Genomic DNA, 20,369 nt, shown 5'->3' with positions numbered 1-20,369 from the left:
TGGAGACGAGATTTCTGAATCTGTGGTACCACTGACTTTTTTTGGTACACCAGATACATGTAGTGTAAAGTTTGGTTGGTAAACTGTATTGTTACTGTGTCTCAGGAGAAACATATAAGGATGTGTCTGTGTCTTAAATACTGAGTTAATGAGATTGTCTGTGGCTTTCCCCTAATTATTCCGACAGTCTGTTTCAGAGTGCTTTCACTAAGTGACTTCCTTGCAAAATCTGTCTTTTGTTACTTTAATAAAGCGTATGTCTGCATGACATTGTGGATAATGAATATAGTGGTATTTACTACACTGAGGTACGTTTAAAGGAGGGGTCTTAAGGATCCTAGACGTCAAATACTTAAAATGGTTATTTGAATTCTACTGCTTAAACGTGGCTAGTTGAGTTTGGTATTGAAACACTGGAAAGTAATTTCTGCAAGATCGGAAAAAGTCTCCAGAAGCCACAATTACAAATGGTGCTCTTCAGATCTTGTAAAAGTACCTCCATTAAGGAGGACTCTACGTAGTAATGCCTGTGTTGATATTTTGATAGTTTTGAAATGGTGCCAAATCAAGGGTATAAAGTGACTTAATGATCGTTATGGCACAGAAAAAAACTTTATTCTAAAATGTACACCTCAGTTTAGTCTCCCAGTGTTGGATTGTGATTTTGTGTGAACCAAGTAAAAAAACAATGTGGAAGGAAGAATGTAAGAAAGGTTAAGAATGGTGTGGTTTGATTTACTTTTAGTATTACACAATTAATTTAAGATGGAAAAGTTTTACTTTACAGCTTACACAGTGGGCACGTCAGTGGTCGGTCTTAAGATGGATTTTGCCTACAGATAAATTAGACAGTCTAGCTCTTTGATCCCTTGGACTTGCCTTAAAAGGCCGCTCAGTGAATGCGCCAGCTGTGACTGGAGAATTCCAGGTCTAACTCAGTGATTAGAAGGGAGTATCAGTGAGGCTTAGCCTAGGCCAGCTGAGGTTTGCTGCAAATCAGGAACTATAGGTTCCTTTTCAAAAAATGTTTGTGCTTAGTTTGAATATTTTTTTTGTTTTCCTGATTGAAATGAGTGGTTTTCTTTTTGGTTCCATGCAAACATAGCTACAGAAATGAGTAATTTTGGGAAATTAATAATGTCATTGGAAGTAGTTATCCCAGTTCTTGGATATGTGGGGAAACAAGTATGCTAGAGCTGTGCATTCCTGGAAACAGCCCCAGCGAATGCTTGACTTGGAGGCTGTTCTTTTCTGTGGTACTGTGCTAAAGTGCAACTGAGCCAATGCTTGGGGAGTGGAGGTTTTGCAGCAAAATTATTAGACAGTAGACCCAATTGGATCCACCAGATCCCACACATCAATCATTCATAAATCCCATAAGTGTGGGGTTTTCTATGTGGATGAGTCTAGCATAAACTTGCGTAACCTAGAGTATAAATATGTAGCAGATGATGCTCTTGTGTATGTTGGGGAAGGGGATGTCTGATATTAATACTTCATGACTGTGATACATTGTCACGGCCACTACAGGAATACAACATGCAGACTTCTATCCCACAGCCTGAACCAAATGTTTAAGTAAGGATTGACAGTACTTGCTGCAACCTGTTTCCTTTTTCCTGAGTTCCAAATGTGAAGAGCTACTATGCTTTCCATAGCTGGGGTGAAGATTTATAAGAGGCATATTAAATTATGTAAAGATTAATTTTAAGGTTGGTTGTTCATGTGGTTAATTTTTGTAATACATTAGAGATGTTGGGTTTTGTTTCAAAGAAAGCCATGGGTATTAATCTAGAGGCACTGAACTCTATTTTCATTTGTGTCCAAGACAAAAGAATCACACCGTTGCAAGGTCTGGACTTGATTTCTCCCCTTCCCTCGCAGCCCCCACCTACGATACCTATTGTTGGAGCAGTAGTATTGCATAGTGTAAATTTAAACGATTTTCACACTCATTTCAGTAGGAATTACTGCTGGTTTTGTATTAGTTCAGTGCAGTTACTAGTCAGTAATCACAAACTTTTATATCTTCAAAGCATTCTACAAGCATTAATTAGGCATAGGTGGTGTTACGCTGCCCAGTGTCATCATGTTGGTATTTGAACAGTCCATGCTGTGCTTTGAAGCTAACACTTTCACATGCTGCAGAACTAAAAAGTGGTACACTATGTAGAGGAAAAAGATGTTATCTTCATGTCAGACTTCATAGACAGTTGACTCATCTAGAGAGCAAGTAATTGGGAAAACAAGCAGTGATGTTACAGAAGTCATTGTTAAGCGACAAATGCATTTATTTGTAACAGAACAATGCTTGAGATGGCTGGTTATGGTCCAGGACTTGGTTTCATTTATTAATATTTTGCGTTCAAGTTTCGTTCTGCCACCTACAGAGTGAAAAACCACAGCTGAATTAGAAATCAGATTCAATATCCTTTTTGTTCCAGGTACAAATTTGTTTTCTCGGTGTAACCCATGGAAGAGAACTAAGTTTATTAGGGCAGTGGCAGTGTTACTAATGCAAAAAATGTGTCTTCACGATCCCATTCTGCAGTGAAGGAGGCTTCACCTCTAAAAAGGTTAGAAAATCTGTATGATGGAAGAGGAATATGACCAACAAAGATGTGGTTGGTTGGCTTGTTTGTTTGTTTCCTCTACTGTTATGCAAACAGCTAACTGGTATGACTTTTCATGCAGAGGTAATTATTTTTCAGGCACATAAAATTCAAATGTTTTAAATAAAGACAGTTACTTCTTAAATATGGACTTACATAACTCTTCCGTATTCTCTAATGGTGTTATATATTTTATACCGATGGTAATTTAATTGTCTGGGACTGCTGAGTAAACTGCATACAGCGAAACTCGTTACCCTTAAATGATGAATGTTATTTGCTTTCAATATGTTCCAGTGTTTTGAAACTTGAAACTGTTGGAAACAATCGTATTTTAATTACTACAAAAACTTTGCAGTTTTTAAGATGCTTACAAAATTGTTTTAAAAACATAGTTCCAAATAAAATTCAAACAAAACTAAAGCTTTATTGCTTATTAAAGCAATTTTGGTTTATCTTAATATATTGTATCATTCAAATAGAAGGGTCGATTTTTGACTGAATGTGAAAAATATATTTATTCTGTCTGAAGGGTTTGAAAACACAGGGCTAAACTGTCACAGGTGTTAGTTATCTTTTCCAAAATGTGGAAAAAATGTTATTTAACCTATTTTAAAAGTGTTAGTTGATGTTCTGAGACAAAAATCACCCCTCAATCTTTTCTTTCAGTAAAATGAACTGGCTTCCCTTCATAGATGAAAAGAATCTAAGGCATGAATCACAGACTCCTGTGGGAAGAACTGTAGTAGCAGACAAGTTTGGAGGGAGACAACATTTTGGTTAGTGCTTTAACTGGGTTTTTTTTTACTTTAGTGATGTGAAAAGGGATTGAGAATTGGACGTTGCCCTAGAATGAAATCTCTAGTGTTGACTGTGTTATAATGGCATCTTTTAAGAGTTTCTCCCTTATGAATGTAGAATAAAGCTTCTGGATGCTGAAATAGATTTTTCATATATATCTCTGTTTGGATATATTTTTAAAGTTGCCTAAGTGGTCTATATATTCCAACCCAGAGGGCCAGTTTAGTCCTCAAATTCAGTCCAATTTTTCACTTGGTGCTGAAAATGATGCACTTCTTGTGTGTGTGGAAAAAAAGGTCATGGGAAATAGTGACAGCTAATAACTTCTTTTTGTGGACCAGCTCTTAAAGGCACTGTTGTTGTTTAACCCCAGCCAGCAACTCAGCCCCACACAACCGCTTGCTCACTCCCCCGGTGGGGTGGGGGAGAGACTCAGTAAAAGTGAGAAAACTGGTGGGTTGAGATAAAGACAGTTTAATAGGTAAAGCAAGAGCTGTGCATGCAAGCAAAGCATTAGATTCACCACTTCTCATGGTCAGGCAGGGGTTCAGCCATCTCCAGGAATGCTGCGCCGCATCACGGTTACTTGGGAAGACAAACACCATCACTCCAGATGTACCCCCCTTCCTTCTTCTCCCAGCTTTATATTCTGAGCATGATGTCATGTGGTCTGCTTGACCAACCTCATAGCCTTGTATGAGGACATAACCAGGTGGCTAGATGATGGCAAAGCAGTGGATGTGGTCTACCTTGATTTCAGTAAAGCATTTGACACAGTCTCCCTCAGCATCCTCACTGCTGAACTGGGGAAGTGTGGTCTGGATGACCGGGTAGTGAGGTGGACTGTGAACTGGCTGAAGGGAAGAAGCCAGAGAGTCATGGTCAATGGGGCGGAGTCTAGCTGGAGGCCTGTATCTAGTGGAGTGCCTCAAGGGCCAGTACTGGGGCCTATATTATTCAATATATTCATCAGTAACTTGGATGAGGGAATACAGTGCACTGTCAGGAACTTTGCTGATGACACCAAGCTGGGAGGAGTGGCTGACATGCCAGAAGGCTGTGCTGCCATCCAGAGACCTGGACAGGCTGGAGAGTTGGGCAGGTAGAGTCCTGCATCTGGGCAGGAACAACCCCAGGTTCCAGTATAGGTTGGGAAATTACATATTAGAGAGCAGTGTAGGGGAGAGGGACCTGAGGGTCCTGGTGGACAGCAGGATGATCATGAGCCAGCACTGTGCCCTTGTGGCCAGGAAGGCCAATGGCATCCTGGGGTATATTAGAAGGGGGGTGGTTAGTAGATCAAGAGAGGTTCTCCTTCCCCTCTACTCTGCCCTGGTGAGACCACATCTGGAATATTGTGTCCAGTTCTGGGCCCCTCAGTTCCAGAAGGACAGGGAACTGCTGGAGAGGGTCCAGCGTAGGGCAACGAAGATGATTAAGGGAGTGGAGCATCTCCCTTATGAAGAAAGGCTGAGGGAGCTGGGGCTCTTTAGTTTGGAGAAGAGGAGACTGAGGGGTGACCTCATTAATGTTTACAGACATATAAAGGGTGAGTGTCACGAGGATGGAGCCAGGCTCTTCTCGGTGGCAAACAATGATAGGACAAGGGGTAATGGGTACAAACTGGAACACAGGAGGTTCCACTTAAATATGAGAAGAAACTTCTGCTCAGTAATGGTGACAGACACTGGAACAGGCTGCCCAGGGAGGTTGTGGAGTCTCCTACTCTGGAAACATTCAAAACCCGCCTGGACGCCTTCCTGTGTAACCTCACCTGGGTGTTCCTGCTCCGGCGGGGGGATTGGACTAGATGATTTTTCGAGGTCCTTTCCAGTCCCTAACATTCTGTGATCCCTTTGGTCCTGAGCTGTCCCAGCTGTGTCCCCTCCCAACTCCATGTGCACCTCTAGCCCACTAGCTGGTGGAATGGTGTGAGAGGCAGAAAAGGCCTTGACGGTGTAAGCCCTGCTCAGCGGTAACTAAAGCATCCCTGTGTTATCCACCCTGTTTGCAGCACAAATCCAAACCAGCCCCATACCAGCTACTGTGAACAAAATAAACTACCCCAGCCAAACCAGCACAGACACAAAGGTAGTAGCAATACAAGTGAGCCTTATGTGTACTTCTGGGTATTTCATTTTCAAAAACTCATCAGCTGAGGAGATCTGCACATAAGGAGAGTACCCAAGGCAGTGGTAAGTCTAAAGGGAAAAAGCCTGGCTATCAGAAGATGAGTGTATTCGGGGAAAGAACAGTGTTAAGAAATTGTGTATATTCTTCCCTTTCCATCTCACCTTGTCTCAAAGGGAATATGCAAAGGCAAGGGGGTGTTGGGGGGAAAGACTCTCATTAGGATTCAGTTGACTACCTATTAGATATCATCTGCCTTTTCAATCCAAAGAGCAGGCATTAGTCTTTAAATTTAGGTAAATAGACCTCCAAAAATGCAATGTCACACAAGGTAAATTCATTTGTGAACAAGGGATTTCCTTATTTTTAGGTTTTGTTTCTTTGGGATTACTTGAAGATTTCTGCAATTAGTCTCTGATCAGAATCTCACTTGGAACAAATAAGAATGATAAATGGAGTTGTAGCTATCTTTATTAATGTGAGAAGGAGACATAGGAAGGTAATAGACTTGCTTAGTGGGATAACTATTCTAGGCACAGCATGCTGTGTTCTTGTTCCAATTGCTGATTTATTTACTGATTCCTGTTCTTTTAAAGTGATTGTGTGGGGGAGAGCTTTCTTGTATATGTGAATTACTCTTGAGTTTCTTTCCAGATTGTGATCCTTTTACAGTTTTTTCATGCACCAATTAAATGTGGCATTACACAATGTGGACATCAACTTTCTCATGAGAAAAGGAAGAACGACCACATTTGAAAGAAGGGAGGGACACCTGAAATTAAACCACTGACCACTGAAATGAAATCCTTTAAAGGAGAAGAGTCGAGACCTGCAGTGGTACGGAAGGTAGGACAATCAAGGGATCGTTGGCCTTCTCAGTTTCAAATTAATGTAACTCACACCTTATTCAATGAAATAGGATCTGATTGATTACAGCAGAAAACAGGTTGGTGTTATGTTAAACTGCTTGTTCTTTCGCTTGCCAGGAGGTGGCTGTCAAGTCCAGGAAACACGGGTTTTAGCTGAATGTGTTGAAACTCCTGAAAACATGTTAACATTGTAGGCTATGGTGATAATTCATGAACCTGTTTTAAATTAAAATTCCTTTAATGAGATTAACTAGTAACCCAGGATACTGATTATGTTCAAATGTTACAGCAAATTTTGCAAATATATCTGTATTTCTGATCATAATTTAAGTCAGATGATAGTAAAATATTTTAGCGAGTCTGAAAATGAGTGGCGTTCATCCTTAGCTACACATTCACCCACCATTCATTTTCTACAGCTTGAATTAGTACCATGACAGACTCTCCATCTTTCAATTTTGATACAGTATGTCAATCCATACACTCTGCTTGAAAGCTAGCTAATGGATGCAGATAGCAGCTACTATTCAAGTCTTTGGTTATTATCACAAAACTGATCATCTTTATGCCTGTAGATAATACGGTAATGAAAAATGTTGACTGTCAGAATTCACCATAGCAATACCTGACTCAGTATATTAGATACAGCTCAATGTTCTTTCCATGTAAGGAAGTGTGTATGAGTGAGGTGAACAGAGAAGACATGGGTTATGTGGAGATATCAGAAATTAAGGTAGCAAAGTCATGGCACTTATGGTTATGTTTTGATATAATTCAGAAAGTATATGGCATGAAAACAAATGGATTTATAGTATTCAAGCAGGTAATGCAAGCATTGAATAATTGAAAATCATATTTTGAGATCATGATTTATGGGTATTCCCTGGTATTTTGTAATTGTCCAGCCTCCAGCTTGGAATACAGTTACATGTTGTCAAAAAGAAATATTAAGTTATCATGTGATAGTCTTGCTTTACTGGAAAAAAGCAAATTCCTGTGAGATAAGGGGCTGTTTGTACTTAGAACATTGCTAGTTGTTGCTGATTGACACCACATTTTCTCTGCTACATGTGGCATTGGAAAGATGTGCTCTTGGCTATAGTGCAGGCAAAAAGAGTGAACACAAGATATTTCATAAAAGCAGATGGAAGTTCTCATTTTCCTCCTATTTATAGCTGCTGTGAATAGTGTCCTTTCAGTTCTGTTATCCGATCACTGGCGATGTCTGTCTGTTTTATTGCTGAGACGAGGGGAAAAAAAGAAACATACCTTTCTTCTGCTATATAAAATGCATTTCAGTACAGACTGGAAAAGATGAGGGGGTACAGTTCTTCCCACAAAAATCAGAGATAGGAGTAAAATTAGAATTAGGTCACCCTAAGCAGTAGCTGCGCCTGCAGTAGGAAGTGCAGTTTTCCTTCTGCCTCGAAGCAGGGATGGTGTGATATGACTCTTACAGTTTCCTGCTAATTTTCTGCTTTTAAAGAAATAATTTAAAAATCAGTACTCAGACTGTAAAGTTATTTTGACTAACAGCTGAAATAGGAAACCCGTGGAAGTAAGCCTCCAGTCAGATGCACAGCTACAAACTCTTTGGATGCTGCTGGCTACAGTTAAATAACCAGCCTCGGGGAGACAGAGGAAGTCAGTGGAGAACTCGGCACACGTTGAAGTGTCAAGACAGTGATTCTTTTGTCTCAAAGTACTTCCTGAGCTTTAAAGTAAGGATTACGTACTGGCCACATGGAGGCGTTATGAACATTCATATTTTAATAAACTAGAGGACTCAGAGTGCTGGTGATGGGGGATATACATGTGTAAAGCGGGGAGGGAGCTAAATTATTTTGGTTTCAAAGCAAAAAGAGATAATATGGGTTTTGGAACACTTCATTTTCTTTGTGGAGTAAAAATCCAATTTAAATATGACAAAGAGACTGCTGGCTAGCAGAGAAAAGGATTAATGGCACCTCACACTGAGAAAGAGATATTTGGAAGTAATTTGTTTGGTCCCACGGATTTTTGTGGCAATGGAAAGCAAAGCTGCTTTTCTCTTTAGAAAGTGTGCCCACAGGGAGTGCCAGACAGCTTTTCTGCCACTCTAAATTAATCATCCGAATTATTATTCTGCCAAGATAATATCCTTAGGTGCGCTTGTAAAGTCAAGTAGATTCTGTTGAGAAGTGAACAGAATTGGCAAAATACCTAACTATTGCAATAACTGGGATGATGTGGATTCGGTCTAAAAATAAAATTGGGGAGTTTCTTTTAAAGCTTGTGCTAATTAGTCAATGATGGGGAAAACAGCTAAATAACAGTAAATTTTCTAAGCTAAAAATAAGTTGTCATCATCTTCCAGAAAATGCTAATTGTTTACAAGGATACTAGAACAATGGAGTTTATCATGAAGCCTTTGCTGCATGTAAAAATTACTTAAATATGTCTTTTAATGTATTCTTGAGTCCCTTTAGTGAGACATTTTTGTATTTGTTTGCCTCCTTTCCCCCCCAAGACTAATGTTTTTAAGGTTGTGACTATAATAAAAATCTGTAGGGTAATGTTTGTTTAATTACTTCTAGGCCTAGGGCCAATTGCAATCCCTGATAATGGGAACAATGACAAAATTCTAAATGATTAATGATAATATTTCTGGCAGTATCCTGTGGAGATGCAGTAGACTCTTTCCCTCATCTCACAGCCAGGTCATTTTGCATTCTGAGCTGCCGAGCTGGAGAACAGCGTAGCTCAGCATGGAGATGGAATCTCCTATAGCAAGAGTGAACTCAAGCAGGTAAAGGCCTAATGGTGACTGGTGCAGACTGCTCGCTGAGATGAAACGGTAAGTGTTATGCTCCTAAGACTTCTGTGTTATTTTTAATGAGTTAAAATTTTATTTGATCACATGGTCTTAATTAATGTATTGTTTATGAAGTCCAGGTTCAGTGATAACCTATCTAAGTACTTTTTGTCTTTTAACTAACTTAAAATTAATTGCCTTTGTAGTTTATTGGTGTCATGAGCTGTAATATTCTCTTTATTGATCAAGAAGTGGCTCTTGGTTGAAGTGAAGCTGAAATGTACATCTCCGTATATATACCTGATACATATATGTACTTCTGTTTTTGGAGGAAGTGTAGGTTGAAAGCAAACTAAAAATCAGAAACTAATCTTGAAACCAGTAGTGCTCGTATTTCAATTAAAACACTAATAAAGCCACTGAAATCTGTTGCCAAGAAATAGGCTTGCCACTTGAATTTTTTTGAATCCTGTAATCTGAAAACTGTATAAAAGGCATTATGAAGATTTTTATCCTATATCACACAGGCTTACATTGGGTTTTTTGATGTTTCAAAATAGTATGTCCAGATTAGATTAAGAAATACTTACTGCCTCTCCAGGAATATTGGAAGCGATCATTCCTCCGTTTCCCTATAGTGTATATACATTGTCCAACTCTCCCCAACCTGTTTCCTGCACCTTACCTGAAGAAACAATGGCTATGAGCAGTATCTCAGATAATTGTGAACTGTGTCCTTTGAGGTGGATTTTGTGCTAATTCTCTAGGGGTGCTTCTGCATTGCGCAACCAAGGTCCAAGATCTGAGCTAGTTGAGAATGAACCATACGGCTCCATGGCTCATGGGTGGGGTCACAGCCGCAGTATGTTAATGTGTACAGCTTCTGGCCTAATCAGCCTTGCTGCCCAAGTCTAATTGTTAACCTCTGAACATGAATAATTAGCCAAACTGCAGTAATGGTCTAATGCAATGATAGAGCTTCCCCTTCCGCTGCTAGCTTGCTCAAAGCCTGTTCAGTAATAACTTTTGATTGCTCCTCTTTATAGTGTAGAATCATATAATGTCCTGAGTTGGAAAGGACCCACAAGGATCATCAAGTCCAACTCCTGTCCCTGCACAGGACAAACCCACAGTTCACACCATGTGTCTGAGGACATTGTCCAGTCTTTTCTTGAACACTGTCAGGCTTGGGGCTGTGACACCTCCCTGCGGAGCCTGTTCCAGTGCTCCAGCACCCTCTGGGTGAAGAACCTTCTCCTAATGTCCAACCTGAACCTCTCCTGGTGCATCTTCCTGACATTCCCTTGAGTGATGTCATTGATTGCCAGAGAGAAGAGCTCAGTGCCTGCCCTTCCTCCTCCCCTTGTGAGGAAGCTGTAGCCACCATGAGCTCTCCCCTCAGTCTCCTCCAGGCTGAACAAACCAAGTGACTTCAGCCACTCCTCATACGGCTTTCCCTCCAAACCCTTCACCAACTTCATGGCCCTCTTCTGGACACTCTCCAGTAGCTTAACATCTTTTTAATCCTGTGTTGCCCAGACCTGCACACAGTGCTCCAGGTGAGGCTGCCCCAGTGCAGAGCAGAGCAGAGCGGGACAATCCCCTCCCTGCCCGGCTGGCCATGCTGTGCTGGATGCACCCAGGACATGGTTATCCCTCTTGGCTGCCAGGGACACTGTTGGCTCATGTTCAACTAGATGTTGACCAGAACCCCCAGATCCCTCCCCGCAGAGCTGCTTTCCAGCATCTCATCCCCCAGTCTGTATGTACAGCCAGGGTTGCCGTGTCCCAGGTGCAAAATCTGGCACTTGCCCTTGTTGAACTATATGCAGTTGGTGATTGCCCAGTTCTCCAATTTGTCCAGATCGCTCTGCAGGGCCTCTCTGCGCCTGAGAGTGTCAACAGCTCCTCCCAATGTAGTGTCATTGGCAAATATACTTAGTATTCCCCCAAGTCCTGAGTCCAAGTTATTTATGAAGACATTGAAGAGAGGTATAGGCTGCAGTTTCCTTCTCCTGAAATGACTAGATATCATCATAAAACATTTGATTTTGCTGTAGTGCTCTGAATTGAAAACAAATCCTGATATGTTTAGAATGTTGGCCTTGCACGTTTTGCAGAAATAGGAGTATTTAGTTAATTCTTAAATTACAGTTAAGTAGAAGAACCTGAGGGTTCAGGTATCTATCAATCAACCACAAATATATATATATTACACTTTAATACTCTCTTAATGTATATTTCATGCAATGAAAGGCCAGTATTTCAAACTGGAGTGCCAAGTAAGTGCCTGACTTTCAAAGCTGCTGGATCCATAGATTCATAATTTATGATCCATTTTTCCAGTAGATTAATTTTCAATACTCCATTGGGTCTTCTAAGGTTGAAATTTTTAACTCAAAAGTTTGGGTTTTTTTTTTTTTTAGGGTTCATTTTTAGATATCTAAGCTGAAAGAATTTTCCTGAAATGATCAGAAAGTGCAAAATCCTGGCTCTCTTGAAGCCAGCAGAAAATTCCTAATTCACTTAAAAAGTCAGGACTCTCCCTCCCAGTGTTTAAAGGTTGAATGTACATTTGTTTCTCAAAAATATGCTTTTTTAGGGAAAAAAGTGCCAAATCAGGCATCCAGAACCAAAGGTGCCCTGATCATTTGGTGCATTTATAAACACAGTAGAATATGGATTAATGCATGATCAAAGATTTTTAAACCCCTCTCTAAAATTATGGTATTTGTAGCAACTTAGAGCATAAGTATTCATTCTAAAAGATAAAATAATTTGCTCATTTGATATGGTTTTCAATTTTTACTTATGTTTTGAAACAGGTTATCTCATTATATCATCTGCTCGTATTTTCTGAAGAATTGTATAAAGGTATGTGATAAATTGGTAGCTAAGCAAAAAGTTGATTGAAGTTTACAGAGTTTAATGGAAATGTTTTTTTTCCTAATCCTGAAAGGCGTGTAAGTTGAGCGAATTCAAATACATATTTATTCATCATTTTTATCACTTATTTCTGCTTCATTACCCAAATCCTCAACGTGTATTCTGCTTCATGAATATTTTCAGTAATGTATGCAATCTACAAACTGAGTTATTGTGTCAGAGTTCAATTGAAGTGTGCCCAAGTGTGGAATTTAATCTTCGGAGTCTAAAATTTGGGGGTTATGTGACCACTGGCTTGATAAAACGCAAATGTAGGCCACCCCAGCACGTGGCACATTTATTCATTCTGTGGAACCCCACAGACCAAATCCATTTCCTGTCTAATGTGACCAGCTTAAACATTTCACTCCAGAAATTACATTGCTGATATGATCTCATCTGCTTATTTTGATAAATTCTGATGTTAATGTTATTCTAATACAATAATTTCATATAGACCCAGAAGAGCTTGAATTTTCCTTTCATACGGAAAATAGGGCTAAACCCGGATTAGGTGTGGAGTGATGGCACATTACCTGAAAGGTGACTTGGAAATGAAAATATCATTTGAAGTAGTTTTTGTTTCATGATATAGACTCACAGAACAGCAGCATTTTCACAGAGTTTTTATTGCAGTCTATAAAAATGGTTTTAAGTAAAAATGAGAGGAAAATCAAGAAATTGATGCCCTGAGAGAGAGTTTTAATTCTGTTGGCTTTTCATAGCCTTTGCTTTTTATTAGTAGCTTCAAAACAGGCACTTTGGTGGAAAATGCAATATTTGACAAGGATTTAACACCCCTGTTTTTCTAATTGTGGAGGAACCTCTCTGATACAGTGATTCAACTATTACAATATGATGAATCCAACTCCTCAATCAAAAATCGGTTATTTTTCCTCAGATGGCAGCCTCACCTTTCCTTACTTTTTTTTTGTTATTTTTTGTGGGGCCACACAACCCCCCAAAAACCCAGCACGGTTCCCGTTTCTCTCGGCCGCCATGGCGGCAGGTGAGGCGGTGCGAGCCCCGGGCCGGCGGGACCGCCGCCTCTCCCGCCCGTGAGTCAGCGCTTTCCGGGGGGAGGCCAGGAGGCCGCGCAGCCGGGCGGGATACAAAGACCCGGGGCCTCGTCGCCTCCTCCCGCCAGGCGCCCCCTCCTCCTCGGCAACGAATGACGACGCAGCCGGCAACGGGAGCGGCCTGAGGCCGTGACAGCGCTCCGGGCTGCGTGTGGCGCCGCGCACGGAGGCCGGGACCCAACCTCCCCGGGGACGCCCAGCGGGCAGGTCGGCGCCCGGTCTGCCTCCCTCCCGCTGCGCGGCGGCCTCACCCCGGCCCGACCCCCGCAGCCTCAGCCGGGCCCGCCCCTTTCCCAGTCTCCTCCGCGGCTCCCCCTCCTCGAGCCAGGCGGAGCCGGAGCGGCGAGCGACGTCGTTCCTTGCCGCCTGCCGCCTCTCCCCAGTGACCGAGGGCACCGGCGCTTCCCGGCGGGACCCCTTCTCCGGCCGCCGCCCGACCCGTAGTCCTCGCCGTCGCCTCTGCTGGAGCCGGCGCTGCCCGCGGAGCAGCCATGAGCTGGGGCACGGAGCTGTGGGTGAGTCCCGGCTCGCCTCTCATTGTGTCTGGGATTCGCCGCCTTCCCTTGTCTGCTGAGGCGGCTTCCCCGGGAGAGGCGCGGAGCGGCCGAAGCCGAGGCGGCCGCCGAGGCGCTTTGTTCGGCGTTGGGGTGGCGGGCACCGGGCAGGGGGGTCGGGTGGGGGGCTGTGGCGGGGGCGAGGCGCTGGGAGCGGCGGAGGGAGGCGGTGCCCGTGCTGGGGAGGGGGAGCCGAGGCGGGGCGGTGGGTCGGGAGCGCCTCGTCCCGGCTGCGGGTGCGCGCGCGCCGCCTGCGCGGCCATGGCGCTCCCCGGAGGGGGTGGGGAGTGGGCGCGCGGCGCCTCGCCCGGTAACGGCCGCAGCAGGTCGGGCTTCTTTGTGCGCCCGCCGCCCCCCGCCGCCATTCTGTGAGGCGAGAGGAGGGAGGGCTCTCGGGGAGGCGGCTGGGGCCGGCGGCCTGCCTGGCGGTGGCGTGGGGCGGGGTCCCGGCGCGGCTCGGGCAGCGGCCGCGGCCCGCACCGGGCACCCTGTGGGCGGTGGTGCCAGGCGGTCCCGGGGCTGCTCCTCACCCGAAAACCGCCGGACTGCTCTGACGAGTAAAGCGCCTTGAGCTGTCGCCCCTAATTGGGAGCAGCTATTACATAGCCCCGTCTCTGAAGGTACCATGGAACGTTGGCTAATATGCATTGTATTTTTTAAATGCGAAGAATTGGCAGCACGGGGACAGGCAGTGGCTGTGTGCCTGTGTCGCGTTGCATCTTAAACCTCCGCTCGCCCTCCGCCGGTTTCTCGGCTGTGCCGGGGGCGGTGCGGGAGGGAAGGGAAGGGAAGGGAAGGGAAGGGAAGGGAAGGGAAGGGAAGGGAAGGGAAGGGGCTTCTCCCGAGGGAGCTGCGGGAGGGAGCACAGTGATGTCTGCTCGCAGGCAGCTGTGCGAGCTTTAATTTTCTGTCAGATTTCCTACTGCTGCAGCTATAGCTGGAGCTGACGCTGATCGTGGGAAAGCCTAAGCGAAAGAAATCGTAGTACCAAGGAGGGTTTAACGTGCCCCATTTAAATGCTGCCTGCCCTTCGTTTATTTGCGTTTAAAGACCAAACGCTGTGAAACACAGACACTTGGATTCAGAAGAAAATTTACAGAATGCTAAGCAGTGCAACTTGAAGACTATTGAGTAGCTCTTACCTTACACTCTTTTTTTTAATTTGACTTGAATGCCTTTATCAGTAGTTTCTAGTGCAGGGCTATTAGGCTTTAGAGGAGCAAAGATCTGCCCAGCAGCGAGCCGGCTGGTTGCCGAGTGAGCTGGGGGGGCATTGCTGGGGTGTGTGTGCCGTGTGGCACTTGGGCCGGGGAAGCTCCTGAAGCCACCTGAGTAAGTCCTGTCTGGATATGCAAAATGAAAATGTGATAGCATTGCATCAAGTGTGCCACGTGGAGAAGCCTGAGCTCACGATATTTGGGGGTTACTTTAGTGTTTTGTACAGTACTTTGTACTTAACTAGGATTTATAGGTGTGATGAGAATTCAGATAAAATACAATTGTGAAGGTCTGACAGCGCTGCTGTAACAAAACTGAAATACAAAACTTCTAATATTAACAGTAGGGAATAAGCAAAAGCCATGATTTTTCTTGGCAGCAGAAGTGTGTCTTTGTAGCTCATACTTGTACATACTTCGGATGAGAGGTTGTATGTCAGTGTTTTGGAAGAGTGGGGGTTTTCATTTTAGGCAAGCACTGAATTTTCTTCTGTAAGCACTTAAATGTGCATTGCTTTAGAAAACAGAGTTTTAGCTTACTCATCTCTGTTCATTTTGGTAGCCTCTTTTATTTGTTCAGCTTATAAATGACAGTTAATGTTTGGTAGTCTGTCTTGTATTCAGTTTTGTAAGAAGGTGTGTGCTTGAGAAAGAAGGTGTGTGCTTAAGAAATGTATACAAACAGGTGGATTTTGACATGAGACTTCCTTTTGATGACAGGCGTTTTCTTTATAGTGTCATGAAACTAGCAAAATTTTGTCTAGACCAACTGTATGTTGTTTTTTTTTTCTCCTAATTCACTAATTCTTATGTGTTACTTTGAAGAAATAATATCAGAACTTTAAGCTGAAAGTTTTGCTGCAACACTTATTTCAGCAAAATTTAATATACTTCTTGTGTGATATCAGGAGATACCCAAAACTCTTCACTAATGAGGTAACTATGCATAAAATTCTCTTGTTCATAACTATGCAACTGGACTCTGACAATATCAGTTTTTACATGGGTTACTTTTTCTGTTGTATCTAATAATACTTTAAAAAATATCTATTAGGGTTATAAAGCAAACAGTTTTCTTAGTAAAAGTAAAAAAGTAAAAGAGTATTGAACATTTGTTTTAGCAACTTGTGTTGGTCAAAGAATATTTTTAAAAAGTCTGGCACAAAATCAAATTCATTAAAAATTAGCGTAAACCTAGCTTAAAAACACAAGGAAAAACAGTATTTGTAGAACTTCAAAGATAGGGCACCAAAGAAGGAGTGAATAAAGTATTAGATGTGTTTGTGTCCTGCTGGAACATTTCCTTCATTTTTCCGCGTCCCAAGTGTGGGTGCAGGTTCCGAGGGCAGCCCAAGCCCCCTGGGTTTGCTGCTGGCCTGGGGCACAGGCAGCTCACCTGTGCAGAAGCTCCAGCTGTAGGGAGCTGTTCTGCACAGGTTTTCTGGAGACCTCATTGAGCCCAACGCTCTCCCCCATTAGTGCTTGCACCTGTGGTCATAAAGTGGGATTTTACAGGACTAAGACTGGTATCTAGGTTATAGTTTTTCAGAACATCTGCAAATATGTGTGTAGGCTTTGCTGATTCACTGAGGTAAATCTGATTATTTTCTATCAGATGTTTTAATATCTTCTTAATCCTGCCTTCTCAAATTGTGTATCTTCATGCTGATTTATTGGTATTTTGTGCTGATTCACAGTTCTAATTTTTTTTTTCCCTGGAGTCTTTATGCAATTTCTGTTGGAGTAAAAAGTGTGCATGGATGAATTTACAAACAGATGAGGAGCTAGAAGAAAAACTATGAGATTAGTAAAGCAACTCATGTCTGGTATTATGTGATACTTATTAAATGTGGCTGTTCTTTCTGGTATTGAAGCAATGCATATGCTACTCTTATTTATTAAATGGTTATGTCAGGGACGTGACAAGGGAGAGATTTTCTTTGGGCCAATATTTTCTAATTCTTTAAATTCTGTAGCTCCTATTTCTGTTTATGGATTACAGGGCTTTTTGTTTTTCAAGCAACTATTTTTGTCCGTACACCACCATTCTCTGAAGTGGATGTGCATTGGCCAAAACATAAGTGGTCTTGGGTAAGGTGAAATAGTTAGAGGCCCTTTGTGCTTTTCAGTATGTCTCAGCTCAACAGCATGCTCTGTGTTGTGTTACTGCTTCCAATTATGAATGTATTTCCTTCTATCACATTGTATGACATAATGTGAATTAGTAATAGTAAAATAAATGTTGATTGATTTAAGCCATTCTGTCATTAGAACTGTTTCACTCTACAGTGTTTTCTATGCTTTGTGAAATGTGTTCCCTTTTGTATGCTTTTTTATGACGAAAAACATTTTGATCAATTTTGAAAGTATTATTCCACAAATACTTTTCGTTAGTGCATTTATCTTTGTGTTCACTCTGCAGCATATTCCTTATGGTGTGCATTATCATGCCTTGCATGATAATATTCTCTTAATGAGGAGAACGGGGAAGTCTAGCCTTCTGTAATTGGGTTGAAATTATATTTTCTGAGAATTTGACTGCTGTGTGCTGAGTTTTCCTGTCTGTAATATTTAACCTTTTTCTAGGTCATATTTGTAAAACAATGATAATCTGATTAAAGGGGGCACATACTCACAAAACAGCATTGCTGTGCTTCATTAGTAAGATAAAATTGTTGGTGTTTATTTGGATACGCTTTTCAGAGTTTTAACTTCTTTTCAAATGCAGTGTGCTTCTGCTCACCTCACGAGTGGTAAGAGGGTTTGTGCGTTGAAGTGCTGGGTAGACTTGCATACTTGCTTAATAAGGTGCCCTTTTCTGACTTCTGTTAAACTGTACTGCAATATCTGAGGCAATAGAATAGATCAATGGAACAAATTTTTTCTTTTTTTATTTAGTAACTTGAAATATTTAGAAATAAAAATGATGGATTCTGATATGTTAAAGAATCTATTCAGCATAAGCATCTGTTCAGTGTGTGTTTTTCTGTACATCTGGAGTTCTTTTTGTGATGGACGTAAAGTGTACAAATAACATTATTAATAAGGTAGGATTTTGAACAAATTGTGTCTGGTTATTATTGTCATGGATTTTGTTCAGTTCAGTTGAATATGTAGTGCATTTGCTTAGACACTAAAGGCTCACTGGGCGTTGGAAACCGGAGGATGGTTGATAATGAAGTTCTTGGCTTAATGAGTGGAAGCAAGTGAAACTGTGATTGACACTCTGAAGTGGCTTCCTTGGAAATTAATGAAAGAGTTTGTGCTTTCTCTTTAAAAAAATCAGGATGTTTTTCAGCTTTTGGTGCACGTTTTGTCATTTGAACCTCTGTGAACCCTTTAATAGCAGCTCACAGAAAAAGAGTTTGAATACCGTGTCAGAACATTTCCAGTCTGTGAAACCAGTCTAGCCATCTGTTTCTCACTTCTTGATAAATATTTAAAGCAGAAGTTTTGCTGAGGGCTTTTGGACTGAGATTTTATGATTAAAAAAAAAAAGACTATAGAAGATTTAATGATACTATTATTGTGAGCTCCCTGGGGCCAGAAGCACATTATCTTTTATAATTAAGAAACCACTGGCACTGTAGAGTACTGGTTTAGAAATGAGTTACTTTTGACCAAAGAAAGATCAAAGTCTGTTTGGTGATGAGCTCTTTTTAATTTTTCCTTAAACAAAATTCATTGTGTGCCTGAACTCAAATTTTATTTACTAAAATATTAAATAATTTTCAGTTGCATCAGTTCTTCAAAAGCTGTTAAAAATTTTCGTATGCTTTCGATGATTGTTTCAGACATTGTTTCCTTCTTGTTTTAAAATCATATATGCTCTTTTTGTAGAAGAAGGTAAATTGTGTGGTGTTGTCTAATCTTGAAAGTTGCCAAATTTAATTATATGGAAAACATCCACAGAATGTAAATATGAAAAAGTTGACTTCAGAAAGTAGCTAAACGTGTTTCTGTTGTAATAATTTCTCATACTTTACTTCACTAGATTAGAAAAATTGATTTTTTTTAGATAAATAAAAATTTTTTTCAAAGCACTTTGACGCTGAGAAACCTTCATCTCCAATTAATATGACTGTATTTATGTAGTCACTAGCATTGTTAATGCTATTAAATTGGCTTTTTTAAAAGTTAAAAAAGCATTGAAAATAATTTTAAATATCAAACCATATCTCATGTGGAAATTCTTCTGTGCTTCTGAATCTTAATCTTTCATAAACGTCTTTTCCAGTGTGCTAGCATATACTGTGTAAAAGGCAATATTTTATATAATTCTTAGGTGTTCATGAGATGAAACCTCGATTTTATTTTTCCTTTTTTGCCAAATTTCTCTTTCAACTTAACCAAAGACTGCAAGCAGTACTCTATCAATTCTCTTCTCATGTAGTGTTCTTGCTTTTGCAGTCTGCAGATGTGTGCAAGGAATGTGTATTGTGGCTAAAGTATGAAGTTAGAGTTTTCCAGCTGCATGGGATGGCCATGCATGTCCTCTGTCATGGGTGAGATCCTTGACAGAACGTTGAACCTCTGCAAGGTTACAGCCTTTCACAAGGGGTATTGTGCAGCTTTTCTCATCCTTGCAAAGACCTCTGAGATTTCCAAATGGAAAGTTATGTAAGGATGAAGTAGTTGATTACTGAATGTGTAGTTAGTTCAGGCTCTGGAATGAAAACAATTGTATTGAGTTTTAGTTAGAAATAATGTTTGTCCGTATTTTTCCAGCAATTGTCTGGTTCGTAAACATCTGACCTTTTACTGATTTTTCCAGGAAGGGGTGAGTCATTGTCTTGAGACTTTATCAGTTTGGTTTTGATGTTGAACATAATTTAAGAATGCAAAAGTGTTTGTACCCATGTTTAGAAAGTATTTTTTCAGTTTTGAAAAATGTTTATCACCTGGTATCTATTAAAATGTCATCTGTTTTTATTTATGACTCCACTTGTATATGTACTGGGAAATGTAGATGCTCTTCAAGGAAGTTTGTACAAACATACATGTGACTTTACTAATGTGGAAATGTTGAATGCTGGAAAAATATTTCCATCTTTTGAAAAATGTATGTAGCATCCTTACTTGTAGAAAAAAGTCTGAGACTTGCCTTTCCAAAGGTTGTAAATGCTGCAGCTGGCAGTTTGATTTCCTGAGTGAGACCAGCAGGAGTTTGTTTGAGATTGCAAGATCTTGCATGTCAGCCAAGCAGAGGATTTCTTTAAAGAGTTTATCTGTCAAGATAATGATCCTTTGGAATGACAAATCCATCACAACTTGGAATACAGAAAAACATATGTAGAGAAAAGTCTGTTGTCTATGTCTTCAGGTTTCTGTTCTTGGTGAGGAGTGTCCAAGTAGGTATGATTTGTGCTTTCAGCAGTTCACAAGTAA

At 41.3% G+C, this 20,369-nt stretch overlaps 1 protein-coding gene across 9 annotated transcripts in view; it reads left to right on the top strand.

Annotated features, from left to right (window-relative positions):
* Positions 1-9,225: 9,225 nt before the first annotated feature.
* FNBP1L (formin binding protein 1 like) overlaps positions 9,226-20,369 on the top strand; it is a 58,422-nt gene continuing 47,278 nt past the window's right edge. For 4 of the 9 annotated variants that reach the window (XM_065071143.1, XM_065071142.1, XM_065071140.1 and 1 more), the window contains exons 1-2: positions 9,226-9,248; positions 12,032-12,080. In XM_065071143.1, coding sequence (XP_064927215.1) covers positions 9,241-9,248; positions 12,032-12,080 — 57 coding nt within the window. In that variant the 5' untranslated portion in view covers positions 9,226-9,240. Of the gene's footprint in view, positions 9,249-12,031; positions 12,081-13,479; positions 13,726-14,062; positions 14,385-20,369 lie in introns of those variants that run through there. The other 5 variants (XM_065071145.1, XM_065071144.1, XM_065071141.1 and 2 more) reach the window with 4 other exon arrangements.

The sequence above is a fragment of the Columba livia genome, chromosome 8 (assembly GCF_036013475.1).
Source record: "Columba livia isolate bColLiv1 breed racing homer chromosome 8, bColLiv1.pat.W.v2, whole genome shotgun sequence".
In the NCBI taxonomy this organism is placed as follows: Eukaryota; Metazoa; Chordata; class Aves; order Columbiformes; family Columbidae; genus Columba; species Columba livia.
This window is presented reverse-complemented; position numbering and strand designations above follow the sequence as displayed.